Genomic DNA, 17,472 nt, shown 5'->3' with positions numbered 1-17,472 from the left:
TTCTAGCATAAAATCCCTGCTATCTTCATTTTCAAGGGGTATTTTAACAGAAGAGTAAATATGTTTTAACAAGGAGGACATAAATGTGCTGTTAACACCCATTTTTAATCACGTAATTTCCATGGGGAAACAGGTCATTACAAGTACAATGGCCCCATTACACATAATTAAAACAAGACAATATTCACTTATTCAGAATTTTACACAGTTTAAGCTAGAAAAGTGTTAATGCATGTTTGTTTACTGTTAAACTGTCTGCTGAATCCCTCATGATAATTTGTAGTTCCCTTACAAGTCTTGACCAACTCCGGCACAAACCAATCCCTTAGGATTTTTAACAGTTTGCAACACGAAAAAACAATTTTACAAGAATTATCCCTTAAGAAACTGTAAATCAGTAATGATTCAATACACAAGTTCTCTGGACAGATTTGCATGTTACCACAAACAATCAACAAACTGCATTGGATCACTAAAAATAGCGTACCAAAATCTAGGAAGCTAAGAAAGTAATGTCTTAATAATTCTCACTGCCATCCCAACTTACCCTTCCTTATACCAGCTTCATTTGTGCTACAAGCAGTGCCTCCCAGTTACACTGATGTCTTATGAATGTTAATGAAAAATGAAAAGTTGAAAGATTGTGACTATCTTACTTTTAGGGTTTGCTAATCTTTAATCTTTCCAACAATACATTATAAAGATTACCAAACTGTTAAAAAGAAGCAACTAAAGGAGCAGAAGCCAACTCCCTGTAACCCTAATTTTTTACTTGAGAAATACTTGATAATTCAAATTTAAACATTGTCTGTGACCCTAATATTAACTTGAGAAATACTTGATAATTCAAATTTAAACATTGTCTGTGACCCTAAATTTTACTTGAGAAATACTTGATAATTCAAATTTAAACATTGTCTGTGACCCTAATTTTTACTTGAGAAATACTTGATAATTCAAATTTAAACATTGTCTGTGACCCTAATTTTTACTTGAAATAAGAAATTCTTGATAATTCAAATTTAAACATTGTAATGAAAAGCGCAAAATCATTGGACCTGCATATAAAAGATTAATGTGGGTACGCAAATTAAAAAGTAACTTGTGGCGTAATCAATATAACTGTATTACTAAGAAACATGTTATATAAGTCTGCCTCTTAGAACAGATCTAAGCTAAGCCGTGTAAATGAATGCAGATGGGAGAGATTTTTTAATTGGATTTAAAATCACAATGACCTAATTATAGGTCATACAGAGACTTTTCAGCTTTTGATAGTGGAGGAAGACACCAGGTGCCCCTTTGAGCATTATTTCAGGTATGGGCAGCCACCTGGGAAAAATCAACAACCTTCTGTAAGCCAGTAGCCGGCTGTCTGGCTTCCTCACATGAAAAAATTTCTTGCCCCAAGCAAGATTTGGAACCCACAGCAGTGAGGGGCTAGTGAATCAAAGGCAACGACTTTAACCACATAGCAAGACGGGAGAGAATACGAATTGGAGACTTACACTGTGATATCATTTTGTCTTTAGACTAATTGTTATGAATGACATCTCAAGATCATTCCATGTTTGATGTTTAGAAATTGACTGCCCCACTGATCATTGTATTTTGATGTTTTTTAGTTGGCAAATGAACATCATATCAATGAGCAATCTCCTATTCCATGTCTATTTTCTACCGGAAAACAATTAAAAATTTAATAATTCTTCATGTTTAACAATCATCAAGGAATTCAGAAGATTTTCATGACTAAAGTATTGAGTAAAATAGTTACTAAGAAACCTACTAAATGTACATGCAAAACTTTCACCAAAAAGGTCCAATGTCAAGACTTGTGTAAAGTTTAAAAATATTTTGCCAAATGCTGTCATAGAAACCTTCTTACATGCAGAATTCCAAACAAATTTTTTAAGTTACACAGGGGCACTGTTTTTACCCAAAAAATTAAGCGATATGTAACTGTGTTGTCAACAGTCAACAACAGGAATGTCAACTTTATCTAGAAACTAGATCTGCTTTTGAGAAAAGCCCATGTCTCCCACAACTGCCTAATCATCTGAATAGTAAACAAAAAGTACACTTCAAGAGTAAGTTTTGGCTAAGAAAAGTACACTTCAGGTGTAAGTTTTGGTTCAGGAAAGTACACTTCAGGAGTAAGTTTTTGTTCAATAATTCAAAGGGCCACTAGGTTCAGTAAGTTTTGGTTTAGTGATTCAAAGTGGACCTGGATGAGTGGTTCAGTAAGTTTTGGTTTAGTGATTCAAAGTGGACTTGGACAAGTGGTTCGGATCAGTAATTCAAGGGCCATAATTTCGAAGTGCCCGGGCCGATTTGGCTAGGTATCTAACTTGGCTGAGGACTTATTAGCAAACACATTTTGTTCAAGTTTGGTGGACATCGCATGAGAAATGTTCGACTTAAGAGTGCGGACAAGATTTGTGACAGACGGACAGATACACACACGGACAGACAGGAGTAAATCAATATGTCTCCCACCACAGTTTTAATTCATATTATAAAAACAAATTGTCTTGTTTCAAATCCAAAACAAGTATTATACAGAATGATTTGAGCAACAACTACCTGTCCAGACACATTGTACTGTAAAGAGATAAATTACAGCAATTTGGTACCCTCCTCTCCGGGCCTCAAAAACATACGCAGAGGTAAACAAATTTGCTCTTTAGTTTTGGTGACCTAACTTTATTTAGTTGAAATTTCAAGTGTCGGATATAAAAATTACTGGAGATATCGTGAAAAAGGTAAAGTAAACCCTGGAAGAGAAAATACCAAGGTCCCTACTGGGGCTTGATCCCCGGACCTTATAATCTGTAGGTGGACACTCTAACCATGTTAACCAAACAGCAAGGCTGCTGAAGTAGCCTATAAACCTACTATCACTACACTTCTCCCCTTTTACATTTCAGAGCTTAACAGCTCTCCAGAATGACACTCCATGCCCTACGCATGAGTCCGTCAAACATCATCGTCGCCATTAAGGTATAGGTCCATGTTTCGGAGAAAAAAGTTTGAACGTCATCAAATCATAAAAAGAACGCATTGTTTAACATGAAAATTTAACAGCGTATAAAACATTTATATTATTCTACAAAACCATTGTCAACTTACTCATATATGTATTGAATTTCGGAAGGGGCTGCATGAAGGGGCCACACTTCTGGACAGTTCAGCACCTTTAAAAACTCACCATTTTTTAAAAGCTGTTACATGTCTTCGTTTTTATGCACTTGCAACATCGTGCGAGTGTTTAAACTTTACATAACTAGGTAAACATCGTTTTTGACAATTGTTTACATTTATTTCTTTACAAATGGCATTCTTATTTAAAGGGGGACAACTCATTTAGAATATCATTTTTAGTATCCAACTCTGTGGGACAGAACAGTAAAACATGTATTGGACAGATAAATTGTGTTTCAAGATGCTGTTCATTCACTAAAAAAATCTGTTGTTTTGTGATATACTGCTAAACCTTAAAGTAAACCCTGGGAGAGAAAAATACCAAGGTCCCTACTGGGGCTCAAACCCTGACCTCCTTATCAGTAGGCCGCCACTCTAACCATGTCGCTAAAGGGTTAACCTATCAGCAAGGCTGTTGGAAGTGGCCTATAACAGGGTTTTTTTTATTCTATAGCAGAGGCCGAATATCGGCCTCGTCCCCCAGCCGAGGATTTCCCCCACAGCCAAGGATTTCCCCTACCTCAGTCGAAATTCCCCTACGTCCGAAATTCCCCCCTCCAAAATCGTAAACAAAGCAATGGAGATTACTCCCAGCGATTTTCCCGACCGAATATCGGACCCGTTCACAATTGCAGACGGTCTTTCACAATTTTCAATGGGTGTGAAAACCTTTAGAAAAATGTTAGAAGAGCGTTCAGTGGACCCGAGGTTCCGGTTTAGACCAGCGAAAATCGATAAAAACTCGTATCTGACCCGCACATAATATGCCGTGGGCGTCTGCTTGTCTCGCGGTAATACTCTTTGATGCGTAAAGTTCGAAAGCTCTGCCCCTTGTCAATCAAAATCCCAGTGAACTTCGTACTGTTTGTCGACACCAGCGTAAGTATGACAGTAGGCGGAGCGTCGTATGTTAATTAGCTACTGACAGATGTCAATCACGCCACGCGCCGACTGACACGTGGTTATTATCAGTATGTAATATAGATGATTGATAAACAATGCAGCGTCAGATTATCGTGTTTGTACCTCTTGTTAATTAGCGGTAACAGCTTATGCTGTATTGTGTAATATGTGTTGTTAATCTAAAGTAATTATTTTATGTGCTTGATTCGATTAAATAAGCCGGTCGGCCGTTACGCAAATTTATTATCTTTGCCGAGGTATTTTGCTAGAGCAAAATAAAATATAAATGTTTTAAGTAATCAGATATTATAAGTATGGAATAGTTCTGGTGAAAAGATGAAATTTAAAACGGGTATTTTATCAAGAATTTTTAATGTTTGCTTTCGTTTTTTCATATTTGTCACACGTTTTCGCGATCGTGATTTTCGGACTTTTTTTATCTTTTCTTACAAGATTTTCTAGTACAATTGAAATAAAAAGCCAACAAAAGTATGCATTTAATAATAATATGATGACTCTTGCAAAAGCAACTCTTATTTTAAAGCATTTTTTGTGAATAAAAGCATGTGACCTTTAAATATTCAATGATTTGAGCATTTCAACTCTCCCCACCCACCTTGTTACAATGATAAGTGAACATTAGTGCAAGTCCATCTATTGCTAAGTGACAGTGTGTATAGTTGCTAAAGGTTGCAAGAATATGTAATAAAAACATAGTTTAAAGTGTTTATTATGCATAATTGTAAATTCCCCTCTGAGTGAAAAAATCCTCCAAAACTGCTCGTCACGCGCTATTTTCTTCCCCCAATGACAGGCTGGGGCCTCTTCCCCCAGTCGTAAAAAAAACCCCTGTATAAGTATAACACTGTATAAACTTGCTACTTGTAAACACTGGTAAAGGTTTCAAGTGTACGGTTGTTGGTCTTTGACCAGTATGGATCAATGCCAGCAGATTATGTTAGTAGTAAAAGGTATAAATCAGTAACTCAGAACTCTTCAAAACAGAAATATAACTTAATGATAAACAGAGCTAGAACACAAACTTCCCATCCGAAACAAACTATCCGAAATAGTTATCTCCTCCCTAAGATTTATACGACGGAAAAAAGGTAATCGGGCAATGGAGAATGGCTGAAAATCTGTCAAGAATATTGTGAATTAACGTTAGAAGGAACGATGTAAACACACCATTGTGACAATTGAGGTTAAATGTTTGTATTCTCAATTCGAATTCCACGTCATGGGCGCAGCCATTTTAAAGGGGACATAACTATCGTTTATTTGGGTTAGCAAATACTAAATTACTATGGTCAGATACGGTAGGGATAGAGTGCGAAATGGACTCCAATACGAATAAGTGCCCCAACGATAACTTGATATTTACAAACATGACTATAAATAGATTAAACTGGAACATAGGGAGTTCAACACTTAAAGTAATTGAAATATATTGCTTGTCTTTTGTGACCACTGTACAATTTACCATATCAAGGAAAACCTAATTAAGACAATATTTAGTGCATTCTTAAGATAAATACGTATGTTGTTTAAATATGTTTGTTTGTTTTGGGTTTAACGCCGTTTTTCAACAGTATTTCAGTCATGTAACGCGGGCAGTTAACCTAACCAGTTTTCCTGGATTCTGTACAAACCTATTCTCCGCAAGTAACTGCCAACTTCCCCACATGAATTATCAGAGGGGGAGGACGAATGATTTTAGACACAATGTCTTTTATCAAATCGTCACGGAGAACATACGCCCCGCCCGAGGATCGAACTCGCGACCCCGCGATCCGTAGACCAACGCTCTACCTACTGAGCTAAGCGGGCGGGCTGTTTAAATATGAGATCACATTTATTGTTATACTAGGAAAGAGCGGTAGATTTATCAATCTAAATATATATACTATTGATGCTTTTGCAGGGTAAGTGTGAGGCAAGGACGTAAATTGATGTTACTATTTGCGTGAGGTATTGAAAACGAACAAAAAAGGGAAATACAGTGATAAATAAATAATCCACAGCTACACCCATGATGTTCCAAAGTCACAGGGCAGTGTAAGTAAAAGTTATCCCCGACCGGTGAAACCCTAACATACGCAATGGTAACAGATGACATGTTATGTAAAACACAAAAATGCTCATGTATATTTATATAAAAAGCAATCCTTTTGAACCTAAATTGCATGTCCTATAACTGGGTTCATTTTTTTTCATCTGGAATTAGCTAAGCAAGTAGTATAGTTTTACCATTTATTTCATTTCTAAATATGTCTCTTTTCAATCATTCCAATTCACATTTCATATATATTCTCAGTACAAAATATTATTTTCTTTTATAAAGTTTCCAAACTATTTCTTCAAACCAAAATCTAAAGATCTCAATTTTGACTAATTTTGACTTTCTCTCTAATTTTTTCTTTCAATTTTCCCTCCGAACTCACTCACATATTTATTCACGCCCACTTCATATTTCACACATGCATACATTAAAACTTGACCAATTCTTGTCTATCATAATAGATTCCACTGGCTTATAAGTTTCTAATATCAATTAACACTTACTAATTAAATTATTACCATATCAAATTCTGTCTGGCATATCTTTTGAAGTAGTAGACCAAATCAAATGAACATATGTTTAGCTATAATTACTTTTTGATAGGTAATAAACTGTACAAAGGTATGGGCACTATGATGACATAATGACTTAATGTTATTTTAATGATTTTTCATAATAAAAATATATCTAAAATCTAGAACTGGTCACATTACTCAATGCCTTTGCAGAAGAAAGAGGAACAAGAGAAACACCCTCAACGACGCGACGAAACAGGCCAGAAGACAGAAATCAAAATAGCTCAGTCCCGGTGGGAACTACCTATCATACAGTTATCCACCTGTTCTGTCAGACACAATCAAAAAGGAAAGCGTAGCGTCCAACTGTACTGTATAAGGTGAGTCCGGAAACTTTTTGACTGTACCTCGTTAAAGGGCTGTACACCAAACATGCGGCGTCTCTCAAAACAGTTTAGTCATAACCTCTTTTAATAAAACGTTTAATAACTACTTAATGCAATTGGAAATAATAATAACTATAATAATAATAATAATAATAATAATAATAATAATAATAATAATAAAAATAATTATAATAATAATATAGACTTTATTTAAGGAGAAAACCAATTGGTCACGGACCAATCTTCCCTGTGCTTCTCCATCATATACATTTACATAATAGTATTTACAAAATATAAAATAAAATTAACAAACTGTAATAAAAACATCATGTGGACAGGGCATTTATGCCGAAAAAAATAACTCCATGCGTACATTTTGTGTGTGTGTTTTTTTAAAAAATTCTCAGCTTCTTTTTAAAAAACTATTTACAGGCACAGATTTACTAATGGAAGCATACGTTTATTCATTATGATGAATGAAAGGAAAATGTAAACAGATATCAAACATTGAAAGCAGTGATTAAATATAAATATAAACATTGTAGTTTAACATATTAAAGAGAATTCCTATAGTTTTTTTCCTTTCATAGAATTTTTTTAAATTTACATATATGATAGGAAAATTTGTGCTGAAAACAATGAACAAATAAAAACAATAGGTCACCAGGCTTGTTTTTGTGAAAAATTGTTTTGAACACACCCACTGTTGCTGAAACTGCCAGCGATTTTTCAACATTTTCATAATTTTCTGCTTTTTTATAAATACCAACCAAAATATCCCCCCAGGCAGCACAATACGGTTTTTTTCTTTTTACAGATTTTATTACATACTTATTTGATATCATAGTCATATTTGTAATACTCTATCCTTACAATAATGGGTACAAATGAACAAAAATATTGTTTCATATTTACTTTTGTGAACTTTTTTCTATGAAAAATACCCATAGTGAAGAATATTTTTCTTTTAAATTTTGAAAAAACTCTTTCATAGAATTTTTTCTTTTTCTTCTTGTGTATAGATAATTGTATTGTGAGCATAAAAATGGCTAAAAATGTATGGGTCACCAGGCTAAATTTTATGTTAAGACCGCTAGAATACAACACTGTTCGGACGGAAATGGCGCGAACCTGGCCAAATTGATTATATGTATGTCTGCTAAAAGTTAAAAAATTGTTTTTTTAAATTCTTAATTCTTTCTATAATTGAATACTAAATAATCTGAAAGGTGATATTGTCTTATCAGTACTAAGTCAATTATCTTACATTATATGAACAACACTGTCTTTGTTATAAAATGCGATGTGAAAACACAACCACAAAAATAGCAAGATACCTGTCAGGCATGATACTTGTCAATACAACATAAACCAGTATCAACATTTGATTACTGATATAACTTATCAAAAATGTTATTTCATCCAAAATTCCCCATATTTAAGATTGTCTGTAACATGTTTCAACAAATGTTGACTTCAGTTCAGTTTTCCATAGAAAGTGTCGGCTGCGCAGAAAGATGCGCATAAAAACTATAGGAGTTCCCTTTAAATGTACACTTTAAAATGAAATGTACAAAATATGTTGTCTGTAAAACAAAAGAAATAACACTAAACGCACATAAGTATAAAGTGAAATACATGAAATATTTACAAATTAGATACAGAATAGGGTGAGTGATATCGTGTTTAAGATACATCTTTTTGTTAATTCGCTAAGGGTAGAAGCATATTTAACAGTGCCAGGTAAGGAGTTCCAGATTTTAGTTCAAAATTGCAATGACACAAAATCTTACGAATTACTTGTAAGAAGAAACAAATTATATTTACAATGATGCATTTTTCATAATAAAAAAAAAGAGAAAAACATGCAGATAGTTTGGATAACATTTTCGAATCTGTTTACTTAATGCCTCTGGAAGAAGTAATGACACCTACTGAAACAGCAACAACTTTTGTAAAAGTGTCATACCCTTCAACGTTATTTACAACCCCCCAAGCTTACCAAGTATTAGTAAAACCTTACATACATATTGGGGACTTTTAAGATTGTCTACCAATAATGGTGTAAAACAATGTATAGTATGAAACCAGTTATTGCATATAGTTTGAGGATTTCCAAGTCTAGGTGTTCATGGGAAGTATCCGTGACAAATTTCGTCATTATATATTTTTTGAACACGCCCGCACGCCCGCCCGCACACATGCACTCACGGACCTTCCAGAAGGAGGTAAGATATTACTAAGTCGAAACTTCGAGTAATGTTTTTCTACGAAATAATCTATACAACCAATTGACGATTATATGGCAGAGGCACAAGTCATGAGAACAGTTATTAAAACTGAGAAAGATACCACGAAATGCAAGGTTAAAAAGATAATAAAAGACTACATTGCTCCAATTAAAAAAAAAACACTAATAAATAACTTGAATAAATGAGGCAGTAGTCATCAGCAGATCAGCAAATAGATCTGTGCCATATGGAATTTAGAAGAAATTATAAGGTCTAGGGATATTGGGTGTTACACATTTCATTACTTCTCATGAATAGACTCAGTCAAACCGAGTATGCTATTATGTTGCTTGGTTGCATCCTACGCTTCAAAATGATCTTTTCACAGATCTTATTACTATCACAAAGGCAGTCTTTGGCGGCTGTAAAAAGTCTCCCTGTACGTGGATTCAGTGTTGTCATATTTTCTTGTCCTTTGAAATCATGGAGTACACTAGTTTCTATTATAATAGAAATACGTTTAAGTCCGTGCAAGGAGGCGTGAGGAGTGTTGCATATTTCATAACGTCTCATGAACAGACTGAATGAAACCGTGTCTGATATCATGTTGCTTGGTTGCGTTCTATGCTTGCAAAGGATCTTTTCACAGATTAAATTTTTCCTACTAATTCGCAACACATCTCACACTTATCAGGGTTAAATTTTGTTTATCAAAATTTTTGATTTTCTGAGTCTAAATTTTGAGTTTTATGCCGAAATTTTGTTTTCTTTCACTCTTCCGCGTTTCAGTATGTGTTATCTTAGTCCCGAAATCTGCGTGTTTCTATCTCTTAATAGGAATATGCGTCCCTGAAATTCTTTACATTGTCGAAATAACATTATTAAATAAGTGGATTTTACCTGAAATTATGTACAAAGGAAGTATTCCGCCAGATATGCCTCCTTGCTCCACTTGAACGTAGTCCATATTCGTATACAGTGTCATATTCCTTTCAAGTTAATGACATTTTCATGCCAGATATAAGCTTTGTTAATGATTGATTGTAAAGAGGAATGTCTGGATGTGATTTTAAGCCCGAGATTATGTCGAAGCTGCTGAAAAAAGTGAATGTAGAGATATTTCCTTATGTCTACCTACGCAAAATTAGCTTTTTTTTATCACATGTCTCAGTCACGTGACCACGGTTTCATTGCATTACGGACAACCCCATATGTCTATGTCTATGTTCTACTGCTTAGCAATCGTTAACGATTATAACTAGCAGGCGCGTTGTCAGGGATAGCTGTTAAAAATAGTAAAAAAAGGAAATTATGTGTATCACAAAGATAGAGTAAAAGAACTATTTTAGTTGAATTAGAACTGATAGAAAGATGGCAGCTGCCCAGCAAATATTTTTACCAAGACACGGAGACTGTTTCACAGACGTATACTTTTGGGAAAAGGAGTTTGCACGATAGTGTGTCTTTGAATACGGTATCAAACAGTTCAGGTTTCTAGTTCTTCTAAGGTGTCTATGGTCAACAAAACAAGGTGGTGTTGAATCTTATACAACATTGTAACTGCACTGATCTTACGGCGTTGTTCTAGGGTTTGCCAGTTTAGTTCATTCAACATTTTGGAAACACTACTGGTGTAACTGTAGTCATTACAAACATATCTTGCTGCTGATCTTTGGACTTGCTCTATTTTGAGGGTTAAATATTTTTGCCACGGATGCCATATGGTGGAACAGTACTCTAACTGGGTATAACATAAGTTTTATATGCAACCTCTTTGACTCTTATTTGGGGTTTTGACATTTCGTTTAAGGAATATTTTGCTTTGGATGTTATGTTGTAGGTCTATGACGGGTCTTTGCTGATGGTTACACCTAGATATTTAGCAGATTCAGTCGATTTTAATTCGATGTCATGCAGCGTATAGGGGAAGATTACAGGGTTTCGTTTGTGACTGATTCTGAGGACTTCATACATATCTGGATTAAATTCCATGGACCAATCAGACTCCCTGAGCTTGGGCTTCACTGTTGATATTAGAGGGAGTTATATTAGATATAGTGCTTAAAGACAGATTTTATCTATCTATCCGATATATTAAACCCCTCATGGGGACGTAGATATTTGGTGCGTCAAACCACAAAGAATATTAATAGACAGAAGTATAACAAGTTAGTTAAAACTTTTAAGTCTTAAAAGCAAGGAAAATAGCTTGGTTAAAAGTAAACGTTTAAAATCAGTCAGTTTAAGGTGAGACATGATCAATACAGAAAATGGCTGCATTGAACTGCTCAGGGGTTGGGAGGTGGACAACAGCAGGAGGTAGATAATTCCAGTGATACACTGTTCTGCAGGGGAAGAAAGAATACTTTAAGTAATCTGTAGATGCTGTGAATATCTTGTAACTGGGGGAATGGAAGGTGACGTGTTGGGTGAGTGAGGGGAACTAAGAAAAAAACAAAGACAAATATCAAACAGGGAATGTCACGTACCAAAAACGCAGCCTCCCCAAAACGAAACCCACAGCACGCAGACGTGCACGCCACAAACACACACACACATACACGCGCACACACACAAAGCCAACACATTAGGACAAAACGAACAAACAAAGGAACACAGTGGGGCACCGCCTAGGAACGGTCAGTGGCAAAAACACCACTGGGGGAGCTTAAACCGGTTTATGGTGCGCACCCAACCTCACTCTTACCCCCACCATGTTCCAAAGACACTGGACAGTGTAAATAAAAGTAATCCCTTCCAGGTGCATCTCTAACACACGTAATGGAAACAAAAAGGCATGGCATGTAAAACACAAAAATGCTCGTGTATAAATATATAAAAAGCAAACCTTTAGAACCAAAAACGTATGTACTCAATGCTTTTCAGAAGACAGAGCAACAAGAGAAATACCCTTAAGGGCCCGACGAAAGAGGCCAGAAGACAGATATCAAAACAGTTCAGTCCTGGTAGGATTTAAAAACTGCTTATCATAGAGTCCTCCCCTTCTTCCGTCAGACATTAAGAGGGAAGCGTAGTGTCCAACTGTAAACGGGTTGAACACTAAACATGCGGTATGTCTCAAAACAGTTGGGTCGTAACCTCTTTTAATAAAACGTTTTATAATTTTACCAAATACATTTGGAAAATTACCATGACCCAAGATCTTACGAAGTTTGTAAACCACATCCCCATAAGGATGCCTTCTTTGGGGATGGCAACTAATTCATGGTGGACTTTGTACATAAAGGAAAGTCTACTATCAATACGTCGGAGATCAAGGCGACGGAATCTGAGGGATTGTAACATGTCTGTGACACTGGATGTTTTATGGTAGTCAGCTTTAATCCAACGAGCTGCCCGTCTCTGGAAATCTCTATCTGGTCTATCGGGGTTTGGGTATAGGGTGACCACACTTCAGAGCCATATTCCAGCTGGTGTCTAATAAGTGTCTGGTAAGCCAAGGACTTAATGGGTTCAGAATTGACCTTGATGTTTCTGCGTAACGTTTGATTTGCTTTCTTTGTTGACCTATTGATGTGGGCGTCCCATGAAAGATTATTTGATATATCCACGCCAATGTATTTGGCGGAGGTGACTGATTCGAGTAGGACTCCATGGAGACAGTACTGGGTGGGAATAGCATGTTTCCTTCTTGTGACGTGGACAGTTTGACATTTGGAGGGGTTGAATTCCATATCCCACTCCAACTCGCAATCTTCTAACATTCTAAGGTCAGTTGGGAGGGTAACTGATTCATTTGCAGATGACAGTGTGATGTAGACTGCTGTATCTTCTGAAAAGAGGCGGACTTTGGAGTGAATATTTTGTGGAAGGTCATTTATATAAGCTAAAAAAGCAGGGGACCGAGGACGGACCCCTGGGGAACACCAGATGGGGACTGGGATGGCATCGGTACTGATTCCATTCAGGACAATTGATTGGATTCGGTTATTAAGAAAACTTTTAATCCACTTGCAAGTTTGACCTCTGACTCCATAATTGTGCATTTCCAGTAAGACTTTCTCGTAGCTGACCTTATCGAAAGACTTACTGAAATCTAGTAGTGTGAAATCTACTTGTTTCTTATCATGCGTTAACCAGGTCATTACTAACATTACTAGTTGAGTGACACATGATCTTTTATCACTTAACCCATGTTGTATGTCGTAGAGGATGCTGTTGCTGGCGAAATGTATTACAATTGAGGAGGAAATAATTTGTTCCAAAATGCACAATTATGGAGCCAGAGGTCAAACTCTTAAGTGGATTAAAAGTTTCCTTAATAACTCGTAATCAGCAACCTAGAGACAAGAATTTCTCCACCTCACAACCATCGACCAACCTTTCTCACTGGAATCTCCGCCACTACCCTGAAGCATAGACTCTGGCTATTTGGTGAGCCCCAACACCCACGTAAAGGAACAACCGAACTAGTTAGTATCCTCCTAGTACATGAGGACCCGATAGCTGAGGAGCAACCTGAACTGGTCACGAAATGCGAAGAAGAATGGGTCCAAGTGAAACTACAGGGTGTGAACCTCCTAGTCTCCTCATTCTACATGCCCCACCGAAACATGACTGCTGTGAATGAACAGTGGAAGTCAATCAGTCTGGCGATAAACGACAAAGAACGCCTCACAATTATAGCCGGCGACCTCAACTGCCCCGACATAGACTGGCAGAATCTCTCAGTGCAGCGAGATGCTCAAGACAAGGATGTCCAACCGGCTCTACTTGACCTGTCCATTGCCTTCAACCTCACTCAAGTGCACGCCAAGCCAAGAGGAGAAAACAACATTCTGGCCTTAATATTTACCACGAATCCATCCCTCATCAAATCTACTTTCAACGCACCTGGGATCTCCGATCATGACATTACAGTTGCTGATTCCGTTACCAAGCCATACTATGCCAAACAGAAACCTACAAGATGTTATACGTTCTCCAAGGCCAACTGGGAAATCTTAAAGAAAGACATATCAACCATCTCTACTGAAATTCTACATCTATACCGAAACAACTCCAATGTACGCCATCTCTGGGACACCTTCAAAGAAAAGCACACCGCAACAATTCAAGAAAACATCCCATCCAAAATGAAGACTTCAGGAAACACAACACCATGGATCACAAGAGAAGTAAAAAGACAGCTCAAGCGGAAAGCAAGAATCTTCAAAAAGGCCTAGAAAACCAACATCTGGACTAATTACAGAAAATGCCAGAAGGAAACTAAACGCCTCATCCGCAAGCTGAATGGGATCACATCAACAAAGTAATTAATGAAGGCCTAGAAAACAACAACACCAAACCCTTCTACAATTACATTTAAGTCCAAGAAGGAAGACATTATTGGCATTGTCCCTCTACGGAACCATGGCCACCTAGTCAGCGACAGTAAAGGTAAAGCGGAGATCCTGATAAACCAATTCCAGTCAGTTTTCACGAAGGACGACAACCAGCCATCCCCTCCATTCTCCAACCACATAGACGAGAGCATACCCACACTACATATCGGGGAAGAATGGGCACTGAAGCTACTAAAATAGAGAAAAGTGGAAACTTCACAGGTCGCCCAACACGACAAAAACGAAACTGTTGCAGGCTCGGTTTGATTGTGCCTGTTCATGGACGGTAGTGGAAATGCATGCTACCGTCCACGCCCTTTAGCCCCGGGTTGAGCAGAACTCAACATTTACACATGTTAAAAGTACAAAAAGCAATTTAGAGACATCCGCAGATGTATTCAAACGGCGGTGAACATGGAACCTTCAATGGTACACGTGTTGAGGCGTGTAATTCCATGAAGAGCGGCGTTTTGGTCCCCAGAAAAAGTAAAGGGTTTGCCCAAACGAGAAAACAATGGGCAGAACTAAACAAACAGGAATTTAGAAAGGGGATCTGAGGTTATGGAGCCTGTGTATCACAGGAACTGTCAAAAGACAAAATTAAAAAGCAGGCACCATATCCAAGGGGTGATTATACAATACCCAAGGCTATGAAAGCGGGAGTATTGGAAGCACCCAGGCCGAAATGGTCACTAAAGCACACCAACATTAGAAAGGGAATGGGCCCAGACGATATCCCTATTAGAGTTCTCCAGTCGTGCACGACAGAAGCCACCCCAGCCAGCACCGCCATCTTCAAAAAGTCAGTCAACACCGGCGAGCTACCCAAGGACTGGAGAAGTGCCAACACTGCACCGGTCTTCAAAAAAGGGGATCGTCATACTCCAGAGAACTACAGCCCAGTGTCCCTCACCTGTATCCTATCCAAATTACTCACTCACCTTGAGCATGGCTTCCGTTCAGGCTATTCCTGCGAAACACAACTAGTCGTCACTGCTCACGATCTCCTATGCTACTATGACAAGAACAAACAGGTCGACACAATGATACTGGATTTCAGCAAGGCATTTGACACCGTTCCCCACCAACCACTTCTCCTAAAGTTCGAGAACTATGGTATCCGTGGCCCTCTCCTTGACTGGATTGCCAACTTCCTCCAACAGCGTGAAATGTGCGTGGTAGTAGAAGGTGAGAAGTCCCGACATGTCACAGTAGGCTCTGGTGTACCCACCCTAAGGCACGGTGTTAGGGCCCCTGCTGTTTCTCTGCCACACCAACGACCTGCCCGAGAGGGTTAAATCTCACATACGTCTGTTCGCGGATGACTTCTGTTATACAGAACCATTAACTCATTCAAAGACCATGAACTCCGTCAACTTGACCTAAAATATCTTCAACAATGGGCGCAAGACTGGGGCATGAAGTTCAACGCCAAGAAATGCTATCTCTTCAGTAACAAATTGAAGTCCAGCTATTTTTATACCATCGACGGCGAAATTCTGAAGCAAGTTCAAGAGAACCCCTACCTCGATATTACATTCCCTGATGACCTGAAATGGAACACCCACATATCTAAAATCACCAGAAATACCAACTCTACCCTCGGATTAATGAGAAGAAACCTTAGGCACTGCCCTTCTAGCTGTCGGAAGAATGCCTACCTAGGCCTGATCTGCTCCAAACTGGAATATTGGTGTGTAATCTGGGACCCCTACCATCAAGGCGATATCGACAAGTTAGAGCACATACAGCGATCATCCGCATGCTTAATCAAGAAGGACTACAGATCCAGACAAGATGGATGCGTGTCCGCTATGCTGAAGGACCTGGAACTGGCCCCACTATAGGAGAGACCATGCCATTTGCGGCTGACGTTCCTATATAAGGTGGTGGAAGTGCACGTACCAGCTATAAATAGTGAACACTATTTGAACCCCTTAGACCTAAACGAACAATCAGAGCTAAGCAATACGAGGACTATATACATAAAAACGTGATTGAAAATCAGGTGAACAATAATACAAAGTGCTTCCAATTAATTCAGGCAAAAAATGACAATTTCAAAAACTCTTTCTTTCCAAGAACATTGATTGATTGGAATAAACTCAGTGACAGTATTGTGAACCAGAAGACCATTGAAAGCTTCAAACGTGAACTAACATTATAAGTCTATATTTGCGCACACCTCCCCGTTGAATAAAAGCCAGTATTGGTTACTTCGACGGATCAACTCAGATTCAGATTCAGACTTTGTACAGAACACATGTTAGAGAAATAGGCATGTAGTTGGCGGGGTTTGACATTTCACCTTTTCAAGACAAGTGCGGTTTCAAAGGAAGTGAAAGGCTGGAAATGCTGTTTAAACATGCTATATGATGTTATTGATCGAGGCCGCGATCATATTGAATAGGACAAGTATTTGCACGATGGGGAAAATATTTCAAGATGGACCTGTCAATTCTTTACTTATGGGTGAAACAGGTCTCATAAGCGTAAATACGACTAGCTTCTACTGATTATAGAACATACCGTACGATTTGTTGTGAATCACCTGTTGTTGTACTTTTAGTAGTTCAACCGCCACCCTTGTTTAAGAGCAACATTTAAAAAACACGTTTTTTTTTCATCCTCAAGTAATAAGTAAGTAGACTCGCCCAGTTTAATCAATCTAGACGCATAATCTTTCACCCGATTTACATTCGGAACATTTTCACGCGTTTCGGGCTTTATCGTTTGTTTAACATGGGATTTTTGAACAGTCCAAAGATGTTGAAAATGTTTGTCTCATTGTTTATTTTTTTTTTAATAAAAATGTTACTGCTTTGT

The 17,472-nt window shown here is 37.7% G+C and overlaps 1 protein-coding gene across 4 annotated transcripts in view; it reads right to left on the bottom strand.

Annotated features, from left to right (window-relative positions):
- LOC123549280 (conserved oligomeric Golgi complex subunit 7-like) overlaps nt 1-5,389 on the bottom strand; it is a 45,874-nt gene extending 40,485 nt beyond the window's left edge. For all 4 annotated transcript variants that reach the window (XM_053545526.1, XM_053545528.1, XM_053545527.1 and 1 more), the window contains exon 1: nt 5,296-5,389. In XM_053545526.1, coding sequence (XP_053401501.1) covers nt 5,296-5,298 — 3 coding nt within the window. In that variant the 5' untranslated portion in view covers nt 5,299-5,389. The remainder of the gene's footprint in view (nt 1-5,295) is intronic.
- Between the last annotated feature and the right edge of the window lie 12,083 nt (nt 5,390-17,472).

The sequence above is a fragment of the Mercenaria mercenaria genome, chromosome 6, assembly GCF_021730395.1.
Source record: "Mercenaria mercenaria strain notata chromosome 6, MADL_Memer_1, whole genome shotgun sequence".
Lineage (NCBI taxonomy): Eukaryota > Metazoa > Mollusca > Bivalvia > Venerida > Veneridae > Mercenaria > Mercenaria mercenaria.
This window is presented reverse-complemented; position numbering and strand designations above follow the sequence as displayed.